Source organism: Cupressus sempervirens, chromosome 5, assembly GCF_028749045.1.
Source record: "Cupressus sempervirens isolate cs-2001-9-10 chromosome 5, ASM2874904v1, whole genome shotgun sequence".
Taxonomy (NCBI): domain Eukaryota; kingdom Viridiplantae; phylum Streptophyta; class Pinopsida; order Cupressales; family Cupressaceae; genus Cupressus; species Cupressus sempervirens.
Genome location: NC_143122.1, coordinates 468,716,250 through 468,733,288, shown reverse-complemented (window position 1 = coordinate 468,733,288; position 17,039 = coordinate 468,716,250). Strand labels below are relative to the sequence as shown.

Below are 17,039 nucleotides of genomic sequence, written 5' to 3'. Positions count from 1 at the left end.
AAGAAATTTTATGTCATCCCCCCTCCACCATCTTTGCAACCCAAAACAACCTACCATATCCCCCCTTCATCTGCTAAATCCATTTTGGGTCCCTATGTCCCAAAATCTACCATCCTTTATCCTCCTATTAGCCATCATAAAAATCCTATTCCATCCATTCCTATGCAAGATCAACAAAGGAACATATCAGGGCACATCATCCATCATCATCCCCCTACATGCTCTTTCATATCCTCTCCATCTCACAAAGCTTCTCCTAACCATCTTCCCAAAGCTTACCACAGCAATGTGAATGCCAACTTCAAAATGCATAAAGCTAAAAATCCACATCCTAGGCAATCATATGTCTATTCTAAAAGACATACTCCAAAAAGGCAAAATCCAATCAAAGAATGCAAAACAATGCAAAAGCCTATGAAAAGAAAATCCAAAACCATGTGGATCCCCAAGAAAAAAGTTGAAACCCAATGCATAATGGCATCCACCATTGCTAATCCCCCATCTAGTGACTCATGTCCCCCATCTCCTAACTCCATCTTGGGTGCCTATATCCCCAAGCACGCTTCCAAAAATCCTCCATCACGCCCGCATCTACCATCTATCCCCCATATGCTCTTTTCACACCCGTTCCAACATGTGCCAATGTTGCTCTTGCAAGCATCCCCATCTCATGCTCCTTTCTAGCATTTTCATCCCTCCATCTCCTACCATCAATCCCATCTAATCTGATCTATTGCATAAATCACACATCCGGTGTACCAACAGCTAGCAACAAAATTGAACATTCCAATAGCCAGTGAAAAATCCAAAAAAAGCCAAAATAGCTGAAGAAAGCCAAATCATTCCAGCTAAGTCCAAAGTCAAAAAGTCAAAAAAGAAAAGAAAAATAAAGCGTCCACTGGCGAAAACTTGGCAATTCAAGCGCCTTGGACAAGTACCATGATGAAAACTTGGCAAACAAGCATCATGCGTAATCCCTCCATCCCCAGCTTAGCCTATCACCCTCATGCTTTTGGTCATCTCTTGACATCCAACTCCATCTTCCAATCTATCCACCTATCCTCCACCCTCCATCTTCCATCTCACACCATCCACTTATCTCCTGTAGCTTTAGCCAATCATCTCAGCTATCATCCATCTCCCTATCCCCTTCAACTTTTTCCATCCTAGCTTCAATCCTATCACATCCATCATAAGACCTCCTTCCACATGTTATCTTCTGATTGGGGGCACTATATTCCTTGGAGATCTTGTCTTGTCCATCCTCCCTTGTCATTGGTATCTAGCTCTAGGCTATCCTCATGCAAACCCAATGTCATCTCTTTATATCCATCATAATCCTAGCTATCTACCATCCTATCTAGCCATCTCATCCTGCTCCTCTAGCTATCTTTGGTCACAAAATCTATCATCATCATTGGACACATCCTGCCAAATCCATATCTTTTGCTATGAACTCATCCTTAGCTTCTGCATCTTGCACCAACTTGAACCATCCCGCTATCCTCTCATCCTGAGCTTTTTATCCATCTGTATCATACCTATCATTGGTCTATTAGCTTGTACCATATCTTGATTAGCTCACTTGTAAATATCTTGGTCTGTCAGCTTGTACATCCTCTTTAGCTTAGTACCATTGTATCTATCCAGCTTTTGTGTCAGTTCCTCCTTGATCAACATCTTGCACCCATCGCACATCTTGGTTAGCTATTCCAATGCATCCTTTAGCTAGATTTCCTATCACCAAAGTGTTATCTTTCTTAGTTCAGCTTGCCAGATGCATCACTCATCCAAATCCACTAGCTTCGGTGCTCTCCGATAGGTCCTTGCAGGATATAGCTTTCCTCATGTCTGATCTTGGTCCGTTAGTACCTTGTCCTACCCATCTCGTTGGCAAACGACTCTCTTTTGGATTTTCACTTTCTTTTGATTTGGGATCTTCCCTTTTGGGTCTTGAAGTATCTTTTCCAAGCAATCTCCTTGTTCCCTCCTCAAGGTTGCCACGATCTTCCATATCATGGTATGCTACGAATGGGGCAATTAGAGCATAAGGTCTTGATCAGGTCTTTCATTTGTTTTTCTTTTTTGCTTGTGGGTTCTCCAATGTCGTTTCCATGCTGCTTCCTCTAGGAATCATGTGTGATGCTGGGGCAATCCTTGCGTGTTTATTTTGAGTCAGTCCGTCAGTCCTCTGGACAGTTGGTGAAAAGGCCTTGATGTTCTTGGTAACCTTGGCAATTAACCAACAGTCCTATAGCAAATCTAGTGCTCAACTACATGGTGGTACTTCTCTTTGAAGTATCCCCCTGCTCAAAAAGCTTCAATGGTTTTCCTTCATCTCCATCCATATCCAGCATCTGTCTCTCCTACCCCAGCTTATGCATCAGTATCTCTTTGAATCACTCATCACTCTTAGCTTTAGGGATCCACAATCCTAGTCTTAGGGATCCACCAATCCAAATCAATCCACCGAGCCTCATCTTTCGAGATCCACAATCCTAGTCCTAGGGATATCCGAAACCCATCTTCCACCAATCTGACTCTTTGAAATCTTGTTGCATTAGCTTTATAATCCCCTCATCCATCTCCCTATCCTGGATTCCTTTTTATAGCGCTCTGCTCCTTCATCCTCCACCTTCCCTAAAGTCTTAAGCTTGCTTCCTCTTGTGCATCTGATTCTCCTTTATCATTCTCCCATAGTGAGAGTTTGAGCTAATTCAGCCTCTTTTCTTAAGCCAATCTAAGTCTTTTTGCTCATCTCGGATTCTTGTACTTTTCAAGAAGTCATCGAGCCTCGCTTTCTCTCCCCGTCGCCTTCTTGAGGGGGCATCTCACAGTCCATTCTCTCCTCTTCTGCTCTAGCCTTGGGCATCTTATTTTCTTATCTTTGATGCCATGCCACTTGCGGCATCACATCAAAGAGGGGCAAAATGTACACACCAAAAAACCTTTAGAAAATAAAGTATTTTTATTTTCTGAAAAAGTCTTGATGACATCATCATTTATTAATTAATTAATTATTTAATTAATTAATTAATTTTTATGCCATTAAATCTCTTTATCTTAATTAAAAATATTTAATTAAGGAATCCCTCCCAAAAATGTTTAAATCTTATTTAAACATTATTTTCTTATTTATTAATTATTTAATTAATAAATTGACCAAAAATCCTAAAATAAATTAAAAAATTTATTTTTTGCCCAAAACTTGACCAATTTCCTTAAGACCACTAACCTCTTTCAAAATCTTCTAATCCTTCTTTAATTTTGATTAAAGGCTAATCCCATCATTTCCTACCCCTAATCCCAACTCAAAATATTTAATTAAGATTAAATATTAATCCTCATGTTTATTAAAAAAGTTTTAATAAATATCTCCTCAACCCAAACCCTTGAAATAAATAAAACTTTATTTATTTCCTAAAAATCTAATTTATCCTCATCCTAAGAAGTTCTAGACTCTTCTAGAAAGTCTTCATCCTCATCCTAGGAAATTCTAGACTATTCTAGAAAGTCTTTATCCTCATCCAAAATCTAGACTCTTCTAGAAGATGTCTTTAAACCTAATCCTAATCCCCTCCTAACCTTGTCACATTCCCTAAACATGGGCTAAAACTTACTAACTCAAGCCAAAGTTAACAAATATCTTCTCCTTCACCCACCCTCATTAAATGCCATCCACTTGCCTATCCCTAAGCTAATCCTAAACCATCCTAATCCATCCTCTAATCATTTGCACAAGCCTAAGCAAGCTTAGAACCTTCCTAATCAAGCCCAAGTCGAAATTTCTCTCATCACCCTCAAAATATCTCAACCATAAAACTTTATGAAGTCCACTAGGTCATAAATGACTCTTACAAGCCTTTTTATTGCTCTTACAAGTCATTATGAGGGTCTTTATGAAGATTTTATCCCTTGAGCCTCCTTTGTTGACTCATCCTTCCCCTTTCCTCCATCCTCTCACCATGTGACATGTGTCACTCCTTGATTGGCTATAAGGAAGCACAATCCATGTGCTCTCCTCTCATGCAATCTGAGCCCTCCATAAGCTTTTTTCCATCCTTGCATCTTAGCCCTCAATCCCTCAAGCCTCTTGCCTATAAATTGGATCCTTCCCCTTTGCAAAATAACACAATCCATGAAGTAAAGTTATAATGCTATTTTGAGAGCCAAATCCATACTAAAGCCATCTATCCACACCAAAAATCCACAATCATCCATTGAAGCCTTTGGAAGCATATTGAGCATACATCCTATCCATTTAGATAAAGCTACTCAACAAGAGAGCTTCTTATTGAGAGACTCCATTAATGGCTCATATTCTCAATTGAGAGCTCATCTTAGTCTATCTTGAAGTTTATGAATTTTGTTTAGTTTGTAGAAGCTTTATTTAAATTTGGTTTCTATTAGCATACTAACATGACTCATATACAAAGGTGGCCTACCAGGTGTTCAAGCTAGAGGGTCACTTTATTCAGGATCATTTAGGGATAACCAGTCTCAAGGAGTTGGAATTCTAAAAATTCTCCTAACTTCTCTAAAGATAATCAGGAGAAGCCGAGAAGGAAATTCTTCCATGGTAACAGTGGTGGTTCACAATCAGGGAACTGTTGCAACTGGAAGCATAGTATGCACAACAGGTTGGATCGAGTTCTTCAAGGTTACAGTCAGGATGCTAGTGTTGGTAGTTTTGATCAGTTGCGTGCACCTGGAGCTCAAGGAGGCTTTAGTGGAGATTGCTACTTTTGTGGACAATATGGTCATAGAGCGACCAATTGCCCTGATCGTGGACCTTAGTTTTGAGTTTTCTAAGTTTGATTCATGTCTCTTAGTAATGGGCTTCCAGGAGTAAGCCTAATTCTAAGGGGGGTGGATGTAGTGCCTGCCCCTATATCGCATTTCTGTTATCATTGTCAAATTCTTTAGGCCGATTTTGTGGATTGATTAGTTTAGAGATATTGGATTTACAATATTATGATATTATTTCATGTCTTGGATTACAAATATATCGATTATAATTGCTTAGTTGATTTCTTTTCACGTATTGTTAATGATGTCTTGATGATTCCTAATTAATAAATGTGTTTTCTTCCATAACAATGTTAATGTGATGACTTTAATGATTATTATATTTTATTGATAGAGGTGCATTATTATACCTAGACATTTGATGTTAGACTTGTGATTTTTATGATACTTACCCCATACTTGCATGTGTATGGTGCGCGTGTTTGTTTTATCTTTCTGTCTGATGTGTTTGATGTGGTTAAGGAAGGGAGTTGTAGTCACTTTCTAGTCATGATCTACATGATGAACCACTCCCCACCATTGCCTGTTTAGTTTAGATATATTATATACATGTACATGCTCGTCTTTTATGCAGGATGCAGGTACCGGGCATCGACTTCCCTGAATTGCCAGGATGAGTGTGCCCAATTACAAATACTCAAATGGTGAGAATGGGAAGATAATGATCAGGTCCAATCCTAGCCAATAGCCTAAAATACTTGTCCTACAAGGAGGACTCGTAACAGACTATCTACCCTTTTTAAAACCCGTGAGTATTTTTGTGTATGTTATTTTATGACTCTTTGATGAATTTCTATTAATTAAGTCTAATTAAAGGATTAAATTAATGATTTAATTTAATGAAAAATTATTATGACATTTTGAATATTTAATTATATTTAATTAATTAAGAAATTAATTAAATAAAAAGAATGAAATTCGAAGATAAAAGTTATAAGAATAAATTTAGAACGTGATGATATTTATTCAATTTAATAATAATATATTTAGAGTTCATTTTTAAGTAAATGCTAAATATTATTGTTATTTAAGTTAATAAATATTTATCAAATTAAACGTTCAAAAGTAAATTAAAAAGTGAAAAGAAATTAAATTATGAAAATGTTTTAAGTTCACATGATGCATGTATGAGTTTAAAATATAGGAAATTAATTTAAAAGATAAAATATGTGAACTCGATGAAGATATTTTAATGAGATTAAAAGTTATAAACTAATTAAAATAGAAGTCAAGTGAAAAAAATTAAATAAAGTAATTTAATAATTCACTTGATGTGCATGAAAAGATTAAATTAAAGATAAATAATATCTTAATTAAAAAGCAAATTAATTGTGCATTAAAGAATTAATTAAATTAAATAATTGTAATTTAGAAGTGGGGGTGACAGAAACCCTAAAATGTAATTAGATTCTATATTAGATGGTTTTCGGGTCATTATTGCACACACAAGTTTCAAGGAACACACTTTTGGAAGGGGAACAAAGAAATCTTTGGAAGCTTTGAAGGGTTTGGATTAGCAAGGGTTTCACCAGATTGTTAGCATCAGATCAAAATAGGGTTTGTGAACCATTGTAGGAATACATTCGGATCTATGTCTTCTTCATGCTTGTTGAAAATTGCCCTCTCAAATTTTATTGAATGAATCTTGCTACCCTTTCTTCTGAATCCTTTGCTATTTGATTTTTTTTCTGGAAATCGAGTTTGAAAAAAAAAAACTACTTAGGAAACTTCGTTCTACATTGAAAGAAATTAGTATTAAATCGAGATTTGGGGTTTGAATTAAAATTGGAAGCGAGAAATTTAATCTAGAGAGTATTTGAGACTTAAAAAGAAAATTTTTAATTAGAAAATTGATTGGTTAAATTTGGTTTTCCTATCAGTGTAATAATGTACATGTTATTAAAAAATAAATATATGCATATATTTAAAAAGATTTTAGAAAGAAAAGTTTTATTAATTTTGTCAACCTTTATACAAATTAAAATTTATAACACATAATTATAAAATTTTAAAAAGAATATATTATAAGTAAGTTTCTTTATTAAAAAATAATAATATAAAAAATAAATTTTGTATGGGGTTTGGCCCCCCCCACCTGCGACGTACAACCGTCGGCAGTCTCTGCTGACGTAAGTACTGCACATATGATCTGTTGCAGGCCCTACATTAGCAAGCCTGCCGCACGGCAGCAAAGCCTTCTTAGGCTTGCGCTTGTTTTTTTTAAAGCAAAGCGCTTTTACATAAGTTAATGGATGTGAATGATTTTAAAATTGGTTTTTTAAAATTTATTTATTAAGTTTTAAATTAAATTAAATTAATATTATTAATTATTAATAATTTTATTAATAATTTTATATTGTTAATTATTAAAATTTTATTATTAAATTTATTTTTAATTATAATTAAATTTAGCGAATTTTTAATTAATGAATTTGATTAATAAACATTATTAAAATTTATAATTTTTTATAATTAATTAATAAGTATTGTCATTAATATTACTTAGTAAATAATAATTAAATAAAATTAGAATGGTTTTTGTTTAATAATATGTGTATTAATTGATTTAGTTAAAGCCTTATTTAACTAAGGTTAATCAATAAAAGAAAGATATTTGAATCAAGTATTGAACTTATTTAAATTATTGATAATAACGACCTTAATAAATTGAAAATCTTATACACATAAAACGTTCTTTGAAATGCAATTGAAACTTTACTTTTGACTTTATTGTGTATTATCAAATCAAAACCAAACTATGAACTGTACTGTTTTGCTTGTATTGTCTATGCTTTGGGATTTGCGGGTTGTTTAGATGTTGACTAGTCTAGGATGTGCACCAGAGGTTTGTGAGATTTCTGTTATACCATTTACATGGCTGGATGTCATGATGTGTTTTGTGATTCAAACTGAGATTATATTTATGAGATTTACTTGTGGAGCATTTATGTGTACTTGGATGGGAGAACCATCTTATTATCAGGTTGCCTGTTAAGGAACCGAGTTTGATCATTATGAGTGTTGTGGTATGGGACACAACTGTGGATTTATGTGATTAGGAGAGGTTGTCTAGGTACGTGACTTGGGAGTGGCTTGCAGTAGGGGTCCGGGACCCAAAGTGGTTAGTGCCAGGGTAACCTAATGCAAGTTATGTAATAAGTGACAATCTAGTAATTAAAACTTTTGGGGGGAAACACACTAAAAAGATAAGTTAGAGATATTTGACCCAACCATGCCTTGAGTGCTTGTATAGACTAAGGATGGAATGGGATGAGTGCCTCGTCTTCTTGAGAGGGCTTTTTAGTTTCTACATGTGTGATGTTGAGGGTCTGGGGTTCAGAGTAACCAGTCTAGGTAACTCAACACTTGAGGGTCCGGGGTCTATTAAGAGATCAGTCTAGGGTAACTCAAGTAGCCATGTGATGACACTCCCTAGTATGTAGCCTGAGTCTCCTCTGTAGATTTTGTGTGTACCTCTGGTGGTGTACTTATTGTTGGATGTGTTTATTGTGGTTATTACTTTCATTGATGATGATTGGTGATTCATGGATGATGTACTCTTGATATGTGGTTTTTGACTTGAGGTGATTATACTTTGTTGACTTTATCTTACGATCTTGGTATTTGATTTATACTTGGTTCATGTATGATGTTTGGTTATGTTGTGTCGGTATCGGATTGAGTGTTCTTTCTTTTGGGATTGTCTTATATTCTTGAGTAGCATGTGTTACCTTTGAGGTAGTTTGGCTATTAGGGATTCCTTGCCTAGGAATGTTTTATGTTTGATTAGCCGTATGTGGATTGTTCATTATCTTCCCTACATGGTGGGAGTGGAAGCCTGACTAGGTAACCACGTAGTCAAGAGGTAGTGTCTTCTTACCATTTGGGTTTCCCCTTACATTGTCAGCTGTTGGATGTTTGTTGTAGAAGATGTACCTTCATCATTCTTATTTCTTATCTCAGAGACTTCTTTTCAGATGATGTATATATGTTATCATGTATTCTAATGTATTGTATCTATTTTCACATACCCTGCGACATGTGCAGTGGATGTTATTTAGTGAATGTACATTCATTGTATTAGATATACTTATGCTTTGCTTATGCAATTATGTATCTGTTATTTCTTTATGATCTTGAGACATTGTACTTGGAACTTAAACTAATTAATTTTAAATTATTAAATGTGACTCAACGTAAAGGAACCCTTGAGGAATTGAAACTGTATCTGTAATTGCAAATGTGTATTTGATGTGTATGTTCTTATTGCTTCCGCATTAATGTTATCTTGATGTTGTTTAAACTTTTTTAAAAAAAATAGTTCAATAAACATTGTAACATGTTAGGTTTATTTCTCCTGGGTTCCCGAGTGGGGCGTTACACAAATATTTAGAAGTTTGATCATAATTTAGGGAACGAGAGAGAGAGTCTATGGCAATATACTAGAAGGAGAAAGAGTGGCTTCAGAAAGAGATTGCATGGTAGAAACAATAGGTAGACAACATAGAGGATATTATGGGAGCATTGGATAGAATCCAAGAAAGTGTTGCGATAGGTGCTATGACATTGGAATCACATACAAGTGTCTTTGAGAATTTACAATCCAAATATTGGGAGGACTACAAGTTGTGCAATTTGTCATGTATTGCATTTCCATTCACTTTGCCATTTCTTATAACAGTGTTTCAAGGTTGCGAACCACTTCAACATCATTTTCATGGTTTAGAGGTTATGTCATTGTGGTAGAGGCTTTTGCAAGGGAATGAGCCTTGTAATTATGGCATTTATACATAAACATAGCTTGCTTCTTCAACTCCTTACACTCAACTCTTCACTGAAGTTATTCTTCCAACAATGAGAATAGATGCTACAAATCCATGGGAGCCAAGGGACCCTAAACCTATGCTACATTTTCTAGAGACATGAGAGAAGTCACTACTTCATAACATTCTGGATCGTATAGTGATGCCTAAATTAATAGAAATAGTAGATACTTGGGATCCTCATAGGGAGGCTATGCCAATACATGCATGGTTACATCCTTGGCTTCCATTATTGGGAAACCATATGAAGCCTTTATCCAACCATTCGTTATAAGTTGGGGAATGCGCTTCATGCTTGGCATGCAAGTGATGCATCTGCATATGTAATTTTATCACCTTGGAAAACTGTATTTGATCTTGCTAGTTGGGAGCAATTGATTATTCATTTTATTGTACCTAATCTGATGACAGTTCTATAGGAATTTGTAATCAACCAAGCTAACTAGCAACTAGACCAATTTAACTAAGTTATGACTTGTTTCTTTCTAAAGATATCTGCTATGATATATTTTTGTAAAATTTCTTATGAACTATGCCCATTTTTCCTGGTCTGCATTATTTTTTTGTAGGATCTTGAGGTAAGTCACTTAGCACGGGTTGAGTGAGTTTTATTATTTTATTATTTGGATTCAAGAATGTGTATGTAGCTTGATCAATTTTTCTATTGTGCTAAGATGTGATAAGCACCTTAAAAAGGATCTCTTGGTATGTAGACACACATATATGTATGTATATATACATATATATTTGTATATATATGTATATATACATACATAAATATGTATACATACATACATACATACATACACACATACACACACATATACATACATATGACGTATCATGTGTGTATGTGTGTGTATTTATGTATATATTATATATATGTATGTATGCATGCATGCATGCATGTATGTATGCATGCATGTATTTATATTAAATTTAATTAAATTAAGTTTTAAATCATATTTTTGAAATCCCCTAACTATTGAAGATGAGGCATTTGGGTTTAGTTACAAGTTTTTAAATCATGTGGTTGTACCTTTATTGTGATGATATTGAGATGCTATTGGTTTTAGATTAATGAAGTTAGTGTAATTCATAAAATGGTTTAGAATCCATGATAAGATGTGTTAGTATAAGTAACAAATAGAAATGTCACTTGTGTTTCAACTATATATTTTTGTAAAAAAATTTGTGAACTATGCCCATTTTTCTTGGTCTGCATTATTTTTGTGCAGGATCTTGAGGTAAGTCACTTAGCACGGGTTGAGTGAGTTTTATTATTTTATTATTTGGATTCAAGAATGTGTATGCAACTTGATCAATTTTTCTATTGTGCTAAGATGTGATAAGCACCTTAAAAAGGATCTCTTGGTATACATACATACATACATATATAGACACACATATATGTATGTACACACACACACACACACACACACACACACACACACACACACACACACACACACACACACACACACACACACATATACGTACATATATACATACATACATATGATGTATCATGTGTGTATGTGCGTGTATGTATGTATATATTATATATATGTATGTATGTATGCATGTATGTATGTATGTATGCATGCATGTATTTATATTAAATTTATTTAAATTAAGTTTTAAATCATATTTTTGAAATCCCCTAACTATTGAAGATGAGGCATTTGAGTTTAGCTACAAGTTTTTAAATCATGTGGTTGTACCTTTATTGTGATGATATTGAGACGCTATGGGTTTTAGATTAATGAAGTTAGTTTAATTCATAAAATGGTTTAGAATCCATGATAAGACGTGTTAGTATAAGTAACAAATAGAAGTGTCACTTGTGTTTCAACTATGTAGTTAAGTGTTTTTTTATTTTAGAGGGTTGGATCTAATTAAACAAATAACTAAATGTTTTGGAGGTCATATTTACAATAAATTTGAAATTATTTAATATGAAGTATAGATTTGGGGAAAATGATTGAATTCTAGTAGAAAGAACAACCCACCTAAATTTTGAACCCATCTTTTGTTATTAAAATGAGTGTTCTCTTTGGATCAAAATTGTTAGTTGGGTGATTTTTTTTACAACTTTTAGAAATTTAGAATCTTAAATATGGAAGGCAAAATGTTAATGTTCTTGTTAAGTCAAGATCTTTACGAAATCAGGATGACTGCCAATGTATTGTAAATCTGTTAAAGAAAAGGATCTTATGCAAATGAGTTTGGTAGAGCACCAGTACTTTGGAACTGTGCATTGGGAGGGGGTGGGGGCAATGGAGGAAGCATTACTTATGTTGATAACACTCTGTTAAACATCACAAACTTCCATTATGTGATAAAAAAACCTAGTAGCTAAAAATGATTTACCCACATGATTTCTAATTGGCATGATGAATGACTGTCATATTTGATTTCTAGGCATGATTGTGTGAGCTTTTTTGTCATCAATGTTTTATATCATACTACATGATCCATCATCAGGATGCAAGAGAATCAAGGAGTAGTATGATCCGAAACATTGATGACAAAAAAGCTCACACAATCATGCCTAAAAATCAAATATGACAGTATTTATGGATTGTGGAAATCTGATAGCTATGATGAATGACCCCAAGCCAGACATTTTGATGACTATGAAAGTTGTCAATTTGATTTCCCAAAAGGAAACGATATGCATAATTTCAAGCACCATCGAGAACAAATCTTTGACTTAGGACCCCAAGAGAAAGAAAAGCTTCTCTAATCACTTGTTGGGGGAAATATAAAGAGATATATACTTAGAAGGAAAAGAAAAGAACATTTACATAGGTATCTCTTCTCCCCTTGAAGAAAATCATAGAGAAGGGGCACAGAGATCACAAGGGCATGACACGAAAATGAAATTGTAGACCAAGGGCACATAGATCACAAGGGCACAACAATGAAATGTAGTGATCACAAGGGCACGCCAACAAAATGCAGTGATCACAAGGGCACAACAATGAAATGTAGTGATCACAAGGGCATGACAACGAAATGTAGTGATCACAAGGGCACGACAATGAAATCCTAGATCTCCACTTATCTCCACCAACGTTAAGAGCTCTCCACCCTCTTTCGCACGCAAGTCTTCACAATCGATCAAAAAAATGGGGAATGATTAATGTCATGTTTTCTTTTTTATTTATTTATAATCATGCCAACATCGCAATTATGACACCAATGTCAATATAACGATGACGTTGTGCAGACTTGCAAAATAAAAATAAAAATCACAAACAATTCACACTGCCATCACAAATTACCGTCACAATTTGACCCCAAATGTTGTAGTAGAATGGTGTCAAACCCTTCTAAAAACTTCCTTTTGGGTGGTGATTTCAACTCCCCCTATACCCCTCAGAGAAGTTTGGTGGTTTATCTAATTACAATGATAGTATGGGTGACTTGACCAACTTCGTGAATGTTTCTAATATAGTGGATATTAATCTTCCAGGCAACCCTTATGTAACCTGGTTTAATAATAGAAAAGGAAGTCACTTGGTCTAGGTCAAGTTGGATAGGTTCCTTGCTTCCTCAACCTAGGAAGAGACTACTAACACACACCTCAATTCCTTTCATAGAATGGCCTCTAACTATAACCCACTCATCTTTAGATGGATGGACTTACCTCACCATGGTCCCCTCCTTTAGATATGAAATATAATGTAGACATCTCACCTTGCCTTCAGGTATATGGTCAAAATATGGTGGGCCAATCACAGGTTGTGGTATGTACATGGTTACTGCCAAATTGGGTATTATCAGGTATGAAGTTAAGGGATGGAGTAACACAAGGATTTCTTTGTTAAGAAAAAAAACCTCTCTAGCACCTTGGAACACATAAAAACCTAGCTAGCAATGGGGGACACACCTTTGGATGTGCAAGACAAGGAAGAAAAGTGCTGACAAGAATGTAAGCAATTCATGGATAAGGAGGAAACTTACTAGAAGCAAAGATCTTGGGTGCAATGGCTAAGAGAGGGTGATCATAGCATGTCCTTCTTCCACTGAGTTGTGATCAATCATATAAGAAATAGTATTGACTCTCTTCAAAATGAAATGGGGGAAACCATTAAAGACAAGATGTTGCTTGGTCTTCTTGTTACTCATTCCTTAAAAAACTTTTACTCTTCCATGGGAAGGGATAACAATAGGTTTAAGAACCCCCTCCTGTGCCACCTTTTGGTCATGATAGGGGATACTGAATTTCTTCTTGGTCTATTTTTCAAGAAGAGGTAAAAGGAGTTGTGATTTCTACGAATGCCTACAAAGCCCTGAGTCTAGATGGCTTCCCTATGACATTATTTTAGGAATTATGGTACATTATTAGGCACGATGTCTCCAAGGATGCAAGAGACTTCATGGGGATGGGTAAAATTCTTCAACATCATAACAAAACCTTTATTGTGCTGGTCCCCAAACACATAGCCCCAAGATCATAAGTGACTTTGGACCCATCAAACTATGCACAACCTTCTACAAAATAATCTCCAAAATTATGGCGAATATGATTAAGCCACTATTGGGTAAATTATCAACCAAAATAAAAAAGGTTTTATTTTGGGCTGAAATTTTTTGGACGCTTCAATCTCCACACATGAAATTATACACTCTATGAGAAGAAGAAGAAATGTTGGTATGGCTCTTAAACTTGACACACCCAAAGCTTATGATAATGTTAATTGATCCTTTCTTTACAAAAGTTCTTTCTTATTTGGGGTTCAATGATAAATTCATCACTATAATTAAACAATGTGTAAAAACTATTAACTACTCTGTTATTGCAATCGCACCCTAGGTGAGCTCTTCTCCCTAAAAAAATGGTTTGCGACAAGGTGACTCCCTCTTCCTCTACCTATTCCTACTATTTGCGTAGGTCCTAGGTAGGTATATGCAAAATCTAGTCGACCAAAGAAGAATCAAAGGTATCAAAATTGACTTCGACCCTCCCCCCTTGTGATCCAACAGTCTATGGAAGATACTTTCTTCTTTGGCGACTCCTTTGTGGTGGAGGCTAGGGAATGAAAGCTCCTATTGGATAGATATACTACTTCTTCTGGACAAATTATTAACTTTCCAAAGAGCAAAATATTCTTCTTCATACTGACATTAATATATAACATAGTTTGTTAGAATCCTAGTTTATCAATCAACTAACCTCCCCTCTACCTACTTAAGGCCCACCACCCCCCCGCCCCCCACCCGCCCTTATTGTCAAAGAGGTCAAAGTTGATTTTTGGTCTACTATTTTGGAACACTCTCAAAAGAAGCTCATGGGGTGGAAAGGTAAACTTCTAAGCCATGTGGGAAAACATCAGGTGCTAAAATCCTCTTCAGAGCATACCAGATTACTTTCTATCACTTTTCAAAATTTTGAGAGTCATGGCAGACAAACTTGAAAAGATTCAACACAATATCCTCTAGATGGGGACATAAGAGAAAAAGAAGATGTCAATCGAATGGTATATACTATTTCCAAGATACATATATACTATTTCTAAAACACTAGCCACTCTATGATCCACTTGTTAATCATGAAACTTCTTCATGCGCTGAGTTTTTCACTTTCTTTAAATTATTTCTTTCTAAAAAAATGTTTAGATAAATTATTTTGTTTATTATTATATAAATTATCTAATTTATCTATATAATAATAAATTACAATTATAAAAAAATATTCCAAGAAGAAAAGGAATGCGAATTAGAAGAGTAAATGACAAATTTCATTAAAATAAATACATTAAATTTTAAAAAATCAAATTAAAATATTCCAAGAAGAAAATGAATGCAAATTAGAAGAGTAAATGACAAATTTCATTAAAATAAATAAATTATATTTTAAAAAAATCAAATTAATTTTTTTCCTCATTTGCATATATACACTATTTTTTATAAGTAAAGATTTTGATTGGACATTTCATCATTTCAAAAGTGTTTAAGAACAAATATCAACCATTAGAAGAGTTTATTTCATCTTTATATAGATTCATCCTACTTTTCCAATTAATACAATTAGCACGTTTTAATGTATAATTCACAATTAAAGAATTAAGAAATGTCAATTTTAATTTTCTAGTGATCAAAATGAAACAACATATTAGAATTATGAATAATTATATAAAAAACAATGTTCTCAATCATACGCTCATGTTTTCTATTTTAACTAAATTAATTTTATAATGTTTTTTTTGGTTTAAGACCTATTTTCAACTGTTTACAAAATTACAAAGTTCTTCTCGATGAATGTTCTATTCATTCTCACAGTAAAATTGAATCCTGACGGTTCGAGTTTATATTTATTGAATCCTAATAGTTCGAGTTTATATTTATTGAATCCTACTAGTTCGAGTTTATATTTATTTAACAAATACAATTTGGCCCCTGCATAACCATTTCGCTGTCTGCATTCGTTTGTACTTAGAAATAGAAATTTCACATCTACAAGGCACCACTGGGATGTACGCCCTCACTGTGAAAGCAATAACATCAACACCTCTTTCAAAGCTGCACCGTCAATCTCGACCTGGAAACAAGGGCTTGTTTCATATTCCGAAAACAATGTCGTTAGCGGCAAATGTCAATGCAATTTCGAGACCAGAGAAGATATCGTTGGAGGAAGACGATGAGGAGGACGATTTTTCAGGCAGATGGGAATTCCTCAAGACACTTCCACACAAGTAATATTTTCAAGACCTTTCCACCCCATGTTATTGTAAAACAATTGGTATATGTATCTGGTTAACATAATTTGTTAAATTTGATATTTTCTGACCGCAGAAGACTTAAAGCTTCTAAATGTCTAATAAGTGCAGCAACAAGGTATAGGAATTTACAATAACCATGTTTAATAGTAAAATTGGCAGAAAGATATAAATATACAATAACTGGACATCACATAGCTTGGTATCCTATGGGCCATCAATATAAAAACCAATCTTTGAGCACTTGTAATATTAACTCCCCCTTTATTTAGTGAGACCCAAAGGAGTCTGATTGGCATCTTTTCATCCTCTTCCTCCTCATCAATTGCTGTAGCATTTTACAGACAAGACATTTCATTGCGTGGCTAGAGTTTGTCCATCTTGAAATCGCCTCTCTCTTCATTTAGAGGTACGTTTATTAATTATGATTGTGGCTGAAGTTTGTAGCATTTTAATTTGTCACTTTTATGTCAACACAAAATGAAACATTGTGCGAGGAAATCTTCTCTTCAAAACTAGTATGGAAAGTTGCCACATTTAACATACTTGTAAAAAACAATCAAAATAGATTGTTACTAATGCATACTGTACGATTTGTTTTCTGGAGGTTTTGTATGTAAACAAGATATTGAAAGATGATCTGCACCTATTATTTTAGTCAGAGGTGGGAGTACAAGAT

At 34.5% G+C, this 17,039-nt stretch overlaps 1 protein-coding gene across 5 annotated transcripts in view; it reads left to right on the top strand.

Annotated features, from left to right (window-relative positions):
- The first annotated feature begins 15,989 nt into the window (after nucleotides 1-15,989).
- The window catches only part of LOC149556787 (uncharacterized), a 66,406-nt gene continuing 65,356 nt past the window's right edge, over nucleotides 15,990-17,039 (top strand). The window contains exon 1 of one of the 5 annotated variants that reach the window (XM_089831315.1): nucleotides 15,990-16,336. In XM_089831315.1, coding sequence (XP_089687441.1) covers nucleotides 16,116-16,336 — 221 coding nt within the window. In that variant the 5' untranslated portion in view covers nucleotides 15,990-16,115. The remainder of the gene's footprint in view (nucleotides 16,337-17,039) is intronic. The other 4 variants (XM_089831318.1, XM_089831316.1, XM_089831317.1 and 1 more) reach the window with 4 other exon arrangements.